The sequence below is a fragment of the Periophthalmus magnuspinnatus genome, chromosome 23 (assembly GCF_009829125.3).
Source record: "Periophthalmus magnuspinnatus isolate fPerMag1 chromosome 23, fPerMag1.2.pri, whole genome shotgun sequence".
NCBI classification, from domain to species: Eukaryota; Metazoa; Chordata; class Actinopteri; order Gobiiformes; family Gobiidae; genus Periophthalmus; species Periophthalmus magnuspinnatus.
In genome coordinates this window covers 7,029,709-7,039,429 of record NC_047148.1, presented here as the reverse complement: position 1 = coordinate 7,039,429, position 9,721 = coordinate 7,029,709, and the positions used below count along the sequence as shown (strand labels likewise).

The window sequence follows — 9,721 nt, the reverse complement described above, 5'->3', positions numbered from 1 at the left end:
AATTAGTGTCTTGAGAACATGTACTGTCTCTGGTATTTCTTTGCAGATCTTACATGAACTCGTAGCTCAATGATTTTCGCCATAGATAGCCGATAGTTAAATTTATAGTTTACTGTGGAACATTATACGTCAGTGACTCAAACCTTTCACACAAAGTAGACTACCTAAGATTTGTGAATGGCAGATCTAAATCTAAAACTTAAATTAGGCCCAATGCTGTAAAATTAGACAAAACCAGGTCTAAGACATAATATTAGATAAGGTCGTCCTAAATAATGATTTTCTCAAAAGAGGACATACATATTTATAGATTTTTCTCCTAAAAAAAAAAAAAGTACTCCAACTACTGAAGGTAAATGCCAACACATAGGCCTCCCGAAGTTTGAGAAGTGTTCAAGGCAAAGCAGGTGGCGGACTCCCCATCAGAAAAGTTATACAGCGTGTCATTTTAATACTCAGGTTCATTATCATCTGGTCACCTAATACAAAAGTAATATAATTAATGAAAGGTTATTACTGATTAAAACTTGTATTGTTGAGAAAGTAATACCGGTAGCCTAAATGGTTGTTTCAAATAGTTAAATCTTGAAATTGACCATGTTGATAAATAGTTTTACATGGGTAAAAAGTTTCACATTTCAGTTTTGCACACAGTAATTACAAGAAACAGTGGCCTAAGTGGCCATATGACTAAATATTATAACCTGCCCTATATATGCACAAACATAAGTATAATTTTTAAAAGAAAAAAAAAAACACCCTGTTATAAATTTACAAATCATCACATTTAGCATTTGTTTCCATGTTTAAAATGTATAAAAAGTTATTTCATAAATAAAACCACCATAATAAAACCCACATAATGTTTTCACAACATTCACACACATTGGTCCAGATATTGCAGACTTTGTCTACTGCATTGTAAACACACTTAATACAAAGATATGAGTGCTTTTCCAGTTTGTTTTGAATGTACATGATCTGAACACAGATAATTGTTGTGGAAAACCACCGCTGGGGATGGGGCCACTTTGCCTGCGGTCTGGAGAGATTCTTAGCCCATTGATTCATGGGGATCTGCCGACTTCAGTGCTGTTTGTAAGAGGCATTTCCTCCTGCCTACGGCCAGCCTTTTGTGAGAGGAACAAGTCTCCCTTATGTCTGTGTCTGAGCTCATCTGTCCATCCATCTCACTATCTCTATCTCTCTCCTTTCCTGTCCTCTTCCTCTCTCTCTTCTCTCTCTTCCTCTCTCTCCTCTGACACATACAGTATAGGGCGCTCACTGGAGGAGTCATGCTCTCATGACTGACTGGCTCTGACTCAGTAAGTGAACACTCAAACACTGCAGCAGCAGCTTTAGATCACTGGTGATGCTTTGAAACACAATGACAGGATTCAAGGACCCCGTGGTGATGGCGATGTGCCATCTGGTCATATCTTCAATACACAGAGGCCCACATTTGTCCAAGTGCTCAGCCACTTGTTTGTGACCAGAACAGGTTTGCAGTTTATGACAGATCATAGCAACGTCAACAGACAGCTGACAACAGTAGCCCAGATTCAGGCTTGTTTTTCTCAACAAGTTTTCACCAGTTTTAGGGTGCTTTACACACTCATAAAGACACCATTGTTGCCTTTCTATATGAATTCTTTGAGCTGACCGCAAACTCTAGTTACCCTTCACAATACAGTAGTCTGTGTAACCAGCAGTTCATAAATGGATTAGTCCAAAAATGAAACCTTGCAGACTTGTACCATCTGGTCAGAACTCTCTCCACCATGTTGTTTGTAGTTCAAAACAGGAATGACTTTTTAGCATTAGCAAGACTGTTAAAACACATCCACAACATGAAACACACTTTGGCAGACACTTAGCCGCCATAGGGCACTCTGCATGTTCCCTTGGTCTTATAAGTGCACTAACCGGCCCATGCACTTGAGTGTGTGGAAGTGGAGAAAGAGTTGCGACCGCAGTGGTGAAGCCTCTGTGGATAAGCCTGCATACATTTATATAGTCCTCAGGCTGCTTTTTCCATCTTTTTACGTGCATTAATTGCGTTTCATCCACTTTGGTGCTCCAGGGCGGCCTCCTCTGCTGCTCTGTGGTGGGCGATTGTTTGGAGTGGGACGGAGATAGACACACTCGAGATGGTGTCAGAAGGTGGCGCTGGGTTATTTTCAGAGTTGCCGGCTGCAGACGGCCTCTTGGACTTGACCTGAGAGGGAAGAGGATAATGATGAGTTTATATGGAGCTCAACTTTCAGAGATGAGAACTTGTTTGATCTACTTTGTTTCAAGTATTTTAGAAAGTTGTGTAGTTAGAACTTGTATAGACAGCCAATAATGTCAAGTTAAATTTGGTCCCTTTTCCACTTAAAATGATTAACTGTTAGGATGTCATTTTCACATAGGGCAAAGGGACTACCATTGAAAATGAGCTCAAATCAACTAACCCTATACACTTGCACTGTCGACTAATGTGCAATGTCCTTTTTCAAATAAATACATACAAATTAGGATGTTAATTTATTTATTTATTTTGTTTCTAGATGTATTTAGTTGGAAGAAGTTTAGTTTAGTTCTATGTTTGACCTGATTTACTTGTACATTTGTCTTAGCAGAGATTGGTAAGTTTTAGTATCCCTTCAATCCAGATCCAACTTTTTAGTAGCAGAGGACAACTTCATTGACTTCTCCAAGATCTTGTTACTTTGGTAAGACACCTCGCACAGTGATTGGTGGTGGAAAGAGAAAGTGTTGGTGCAGATTTGCAGCCACATCTCTGCCAGTCCGTCCAGGGACAGATGTGGTAGTGATAGCACCATCAAGTTAGTGAGTGAATTAATAAGCAATTTGTGTCTTTAGGTGTCCAAAAATTACTGTATACATCTGATGCATTATGGGTCAATAAACCCACAAAACGCATAAGTGAAACATAATGCAAAACCAAAGATTGTGAACTGAGTTCATAGGTCCACATGAACATCTCTGTAGCAAATGGGTTATAGCATGTTGTTTGTTAAGGTGGATTGATGGCATCACATAAATATGATTACGTAATGCAATGAGGAAGTGGTGGAGTGCTGGTGCTGAATATTTGATGCTCAGTTGTTAATTTTACAAGAATGCCTTCCTGGAAAGTGCTCCGTAATAATGGGGGCACATCCTGCAGGGTTTAGAGGCAAGATCCGCAGGGAACAGAGGGCACATGAGGGCCAGAGCACAGAGTGGACTAATCATCCACCCATGACCACAAATGAACTACTGTCACTCAGCTTTACGTTTTATTTATGTTTCAGACTCAAGAGAACTATCTGAATGGTGTTATTGAGTGGCTTGACATGTCCATATTATGTTTTGAGTCTGACATACTGATCTGTGGTGCATTTTAGTTCAAAGTGTAAAATAAGTCATTATTTGCGTAGAGGCAGTGTTATTACATTTTACATATATGTGGAAATTCACTTGTTGATATGTTAAACTTACCAACCACACCACGAGGACAACACAACCTGTGATGGGGATAAGCACCAGGAGCAATACTATTCTGCTTTTTGGATGTCCCCCCTCATGGCTTCCTGCAATAAACAATCAAAATCAAAATGGCATAAGTGACCTTTCAGTAATTTTACATGAGCTGAATTTTCACATGAACTGCATAGTTCACACAAGCTGCCGCTATAGCAACCTGTAGGAGCAAGGTACTTTTTTCAGATCTTGATCTTGTCTTGTTCAGAACTACCTGGATTTTACTTATTTTGTCATGTTTTAGATAGATGATGAAAAAAAATGAAGAAAACCCACCCAGACACAGAGAGAAATATGGCAAACTTTCCACTGAAGGACATAGGCCAGTCGTTGGGATTGAGTAGCCATTCAGCGATGATGCAAACTCCATAAATCTATCACATGCACTGGCTTTAACTCTGATGAAGACCCATCAATCTTCATATTCAAACTAAATTAATATTTAAACGTTAATAGTATCAACATTAGCTGCAAAGTGTAAGGATCCTCCAGTATTTGCTCATTTCTAATGTGACCCCACAGCTGTGTCTCTGTGACCCCACAATCAATAGGGCACACTCAAAGCATATTAATACTTGTAACATCTGCCTGCTGTGTGCCCAAATGAGCGATGATGTACCTGGAGAAGTGTGAGAGTTGAGGCATGGAGGAGGTTTGCAGGAGAAGCTGGACGTTTCTTCTGACGCTGTATTTAAAACATCATTGATGTAGTCAAAATAAAGACTGGTCAAGAGGGAGCCGTCCTGATAGTGGCACTGGAAGAGCTGCATGGCTGTTTCCTGTGGACCATGAACACAGTGCACTCAAATAACAGTCTTCTTTCAACTTTCACTATCCCCCTTTTGGGATTACAACAGAAAAGTCACTTCCTCAGTGAGCATGACTCACATATTAAAGGTTTTCTAATACATTATCTTGTGACTCTTTTGGCTAGACTGGACTAAAAATAAAAAGCTTAGCTGGCAGTTTTTATTTCCATACGGGGTTATTACAGATTGCAGTTTTGTAATCTGTGGTGATTTTGGGCTATACAAAAATAAACAGACTTGAATTAACATATTTACTTATATATATTGAACTTGACAATAATAAAGGCAATAATAAATTATGTATTTTAACTCAACTATAAATCTGATGTGGATGACTTGAGCAGTTTAACAGTTTAACCATTCATTCAGTCTAAAGTCAGATAAGGTGTTGGAAGAAAAATTAATGGAGAATATACACCACAAGTTCAAAATATGGATACCTAAACTAAACAAAAAAGTTATTACACATTACAATTAGTAATATACAAAGTTTTTCATACATTGTAACCTGTCTCACCAGTTCCTCGTGGTCAAACGTGAAGCGCAAACTCTTGAGCATAGCGATGAAAACCACGATGTTGTCTTTATTGGACGAGATGGCTCCAAACATGTCGGACAGCCTTCTGAGACTCTGCTCCAGAGGGTAAATGTTCAACACGACCCAGCACCTGCCAGCCTGCATGGACACAATAACAGCTTCAATAATTATTTATACATATTTTCACATTAATAACTTCATTGTACGTACCACTTCTTTGGGAATGTACTGAACAGGAATGTCATAATCAGAGGGGATATTCTGCTTCTGCGTTAGAAAAAAACACGGATTGGAAGTAAAAGTGTAAAACATGCAATTGGATCTATAACAAAATCATTAGTGTTCAAATAAAAATATAAAGTCCATGAAACATATCTCCCATCTGCTCCCTTCTATCTTCTTCTCACACCAGCGATCTTTATGTCCCTTTTCCACAAATGTGCTCTTTGGTCTTCTTCTGGACATCCTGTTTCCTGGCAGCTCTAACCTCAGCATCCCTCGTTCCATAAACTCACCACTGATTTGTTCTTTCTAGTGTTTTTTGCTCTCTTCATTTACAGTGTACATGGTGTACATGTGAGTCTTACCAGTAAAGCCAGTGTCCTCACATCGTCTGTGATGGGTTGGCCAAATTTACCAGAGCACAAATTCAAACTTGTAAACAAACTCAGGAGGAGATAAGGAGCATTCACGATCTGCAAATGAGAAGAGCAGACCATCATAAATACATGATATTTTAAAATTAAGAATGTGTGTGGACAAAGCTGTAACAAAAATACACACAATTCTCTACAACAGAAAATGGCACACATTTGTATACTTCATATCTCTATCAAGGCTTTAGTCCCATGCTGAAATAATAAACAACAGAAACAAAACCTCAAGACTCAAAATCTTCAAGTTCAGGGGTAAATGCACTAGCTTAGTCTGTACATTGAGACACAACTTGTCTCACAATGCTAAAGAATATATTAAATACATACTTTGTTATTTCATTGTGAAATAACAAATTATACTAAATTCTCTATAATACTTACACTGCATACTGTAACTTTTCTGGTGGAGGGTTTGCCACATGCATGTCTCTATGGAGATGTCATTCCTTTGTGTGGAATGTTCCACAGTATGGCATTAAACATCTGCCTATCTATAGCATTTTATTGCTCAATACCTCAGAAAAGCATTCATTTTTATTGTGAGTGGAGCCTCCCTTTCCATAGCTCTTACCTGTTACTTGTCCTGGAATAGCCACCTGCCTGTTTCCATGGAGATATTCTTAAAGCAATACTTTGGAACATTTCAGGTAAAGTATAACTCCATGGAGACAAGTAGATGATGAACACCCTGCTAGAAAAGTTGCAACTTAAAGTGCACCTTTAAAACACTGTCAGGGGGAATCAAATCCAGAATCCTTTAGCTACAGGGTAGGCACATTATCCCCACCTTGCTGAAACCTCTGCTGTTTATTTAACACAGTCTATAATAAATATGATGCGTTTAAACCCACCATCAGTTTTATAAGCCCGCAATGGTCCGTTTTTAATGCACAGTTATCGACATAGCCGCTGGACGCTGACCAGTTAAACACCCACATACTTTTGACAGCCGTCCTGCCTTCTCCTTTGCAGACGGCTTTTGCATTCATGTTCCCCACCCCCATTTTGTGATCCATCTGAGACTTGGTGTAGGAACAGACAAAAACACGGCAAACGTGAAAGCTTTCAGCACATCCATTAATGTGCCATGGCTGATTGGAGGTTAATTGTAACCCTGTATCTCTGTTAATATTGGATATGGATAGTGTTACCAACTGGGAGAGGGATGTTTATGACAATATTGGTTTTTCACTAAAGTATTTTAATCTGGTTGTAGGCAATTAACAAAATGTAGGGCTAAATAAAATATAGAAAATGCACAAGAATGTTTTGATTTTTAAAACCATCCCAATAACAGAAATGTCAATTTACATCTGAGTTATATTATCACATTGCTACATTTACCATATTACACATTTTTATCACCTTTTTGCACGTGGTTTCTAAAAATACAGTGACACATGTGCATCTTCCAAACATATTAATTACCTTGTAAAAAGCAGTATATTCTCACCTCAATAGTCTAAGAGATGCTACCATTTTGAGCGATTGACTAAAGTGTTTACAAGTGTTGAGACGGAATAAGAGTTTATGATGTGTTCCTTCTTTAGTTTATGGCCATGTCACTTTTTATCCTTGGCAGAAGGGCTAATTTGACAAGTTGTTGTTGTTATTATTATTATTATTATTATTATTATTATTATTATTATTATTATTACTTTGTTTTGTTTTGTTTTTCGTTCTTTTTTTAGTTGTGAGAACCCCTTTTGAAAAAAATACCTGCATACTGTATCACATCAAAAGCATTTATATTGTACCATATTTTCATTACAAACTGCAAGTGATTGAATGTATCTTAGGCTTTCAGTACAAACTGCCATCAATGAATCAATCAATTGCCTTTCAAGTTGCCAGATGCTATAAAATCAAAGACATATTCTAATTCGGACAATGGAATCAATTGAAATAGGGCTTAATGTATTGTTAAAATTCATTGAAAGCCCACATGCATCCTTTACTCAATATATTGACCGGGCAGATTGTGTCATCTTACTCTTACTCTTACACTTTTACAATTACATGCATTTACACATGTTATAACACAAAGGGGTAGGCTGTACGAAAGTCTGTATTTTACACTCTATATTTTTGTTGGCCCATGAAAATATTTTTGCATATTGTTACGGACCTGGCCAAGGCAAAAAATGATAGATCACTCAATAAAACCCCCCCAAAATAAACAAAAAAAAACAAACAAACAAACAACTAAATGCCTTCAGTTGTAGTAATAATAATAATAATAGTAGTAGTAGTAGTAGTAGTAGTAGTAGTAGTAATAATAATAATAATAATAATAATAATAATAATAATAATAATAATAATAATAATAATAATAATAATAATAATAATAATAATAATAATAATAATAAAAGACAGCAATTAAATTACACTGCCAAAGTTGCGCTTCTTTTCTGTATTTCTGCAGTAACTTGTGGATGCATCGCTCCATAACTTCACGCATTTTAGTCAAGTACAAAAAGTGGACCAAACTTACTTTCTTCCTCATATGGAGCAAAAAGCCAAGGTTGCCCGTATCCACTGCATCAAAATCCCGTATTTCCAGTGCACTTGTTCCCGCGGTCAGAGCGTGGCGGTGGACGTGTGCGCGGCGGTGTGCGTAAGGCTCGCGCATAGTGTGTAGTGAGAGTGTAGACGCGGCCCGCGCTCTGCTGCCTGCTTGCTCTGATCCAGACAGATTGGTGAAGTCTTTTGACGATGGAGAGTCCGCCTACGAGCTGAATCACCGTGTCGTACACATGCACATACACACGTACACGCGCACTTTGCACATACACACGCATGTGCACGCTGGTGCTGACTCTGTCTGAGACTTCTCCATAAACTCCCACGTATCAATTTTGAACGTACGTCATAGCTAAGTGGGCGCTTGTTCGCACATAGAGGAATATTTGGCTTTTTAGATGTAACAAGGTTATCTGCCAAGCTTTACAAGTGGACAGTAGCCATAGACTTCTAATAACTTGCTTCTTTTCAAATTGGCTTTGGACAGTGAAGAAAGAAGTACTCAGTTTTGTTACTTAAGTAAAAGTACAGATACTGAAAAAGTAAAAAAAAAAATAAAATAAAATAAAAAAAGTATTAAAGTACCTGTTTAAAAACGTACTTAAAGAGTAAAAATTAAAAGTATTTCGCACAGATTTGGAGGTCTTATGAAGCTTCAAATGTTATAATTTTGATTTTAAAAAAGTGTGTTTAATTTTTTAAATAGAATCAATTAAATCGATTGTTTTTCCTATTTTTATTTGTATATTTTTGTCTGCTCAGATTTGCTAAAAATAAACCCATTAGTTTTTTCAGCAGGTCTAAAAAAACAACAAAACTTCAGTCCAATTCATGTAGTGGAGTACGGTACAGATAGTAGTACAGTAGTAAGTACAGATACTTAATAAAAAAAATAACAAGTATCCACTTTAAATGTACTTAGGTAAAGTACAGATACATAAAAAATGTACTTTACTACTTTTACTTCATTACCTTCCACCACTGGCCTTCGAGCTCTTTCACAGACAACATTAGGGGAGGCTGTATATGTGACTAACTATGGGCTACCCTAGTCTGATCATATACCCCGATACCCCTATGATCCAAGGGTGTAGGCTACATATCGGCAACACAAAACAGAAATTAAAATAACACTTGACTAATATTTTAAAAGCTTTTTGTCAGTCATGCATTATGTGTGAAAATGTAATGCTATGCTATGCTGACTATAGGGTAGACCTTCTATACATAATGATAGATATGGATATGGAAGTGTCAGTGTTTCAAAAATGCTATACAAATGTTTTTACAAAATGACAATACTCTGTATTTATTCTAAATTTAAATCTAAATATTCTGAATGTAAGACTTAGACAATAGAGTGAATATATCACAAAACTGAAAATGGATAGAGTTTGTTTTAGCAGTATTGCATTACAGTACTACATTAAAAATACATTGCATGTCCTTCAGTAAATGCAGAGGCGTTGACTTTGTCTTGTGTAATGACCCCATGACTGATGAAGTGAAACCTTTTCCTGATCAATTACCTTTAGTTGGTCAATAACAGTGACTGGAGTGTCTGTGTAAGATAACCCACATTCTAGACTCTTTCATCTTTGCCATCACATTAATCATACATTTCATCTACTTAAATAAGAGTGAACGGTACTTTGTTCCCTGAA

At 37.2% G+C, this 9,721-nt stretch overlaps 1 protein-coding gene across 1 annotated transcript; it reads right to left on the bottom strand.

Moving 5' to 3' along the window:
• Window positions 1-565: 565 nt before the first annotated feature.
• LOC117391459 (uncharacterized) lies at window positions 566-8,212 on the bottom strand. The gene is made up of 7 exons (XM_055231639.1): window positions 8,029-8,212; window positions 5,466-5,573; window positions 5,089-5,145; window positions 4,858-5,016; window positions 4,151-4,310; window positions 3,490-3,581; window positions 566-2,218 (listed from the first exon to the last, which is right to left on the bottom strand). Exons 1-7 carry the CDS (start codon window positions 8,164-8,166, stop codon window positions 2,063-2,065), a joined length of 870 nt encoding a protein of 289 aa, XP_055087614.1. The 5' UTR covers window positions 8,167-8,212; the 3' UTR covers window positions 566-2,062.
• Between the last annotated feature and the right edge of the window lie 1,509 nt (window positions 8,213-9,721).

Coding starts and splice junctions, on each gene's coding strand:
- LOC117391459 (XM_055231639.1), bottom strand. CDS start 8,166: ATGCGCGAGCCTTACGCACACCGCCGCGCACACGTCCACCGCCACGCT. Junction 4,311..4,857: donor CGTTTGACCACGAGGAACTG/GTGAGACAGGTT, acceptor CATGGTCCACAG/GAAACAGCCATGCAGCTCTT. Junction 2,219..3,489: donor TTGTCCTCGTGGTGTGGTTG/GTAAGTTTAACA, acceptor CTTCCCTCTCAG/GTCAAGTCCAAGAGGCCGTC.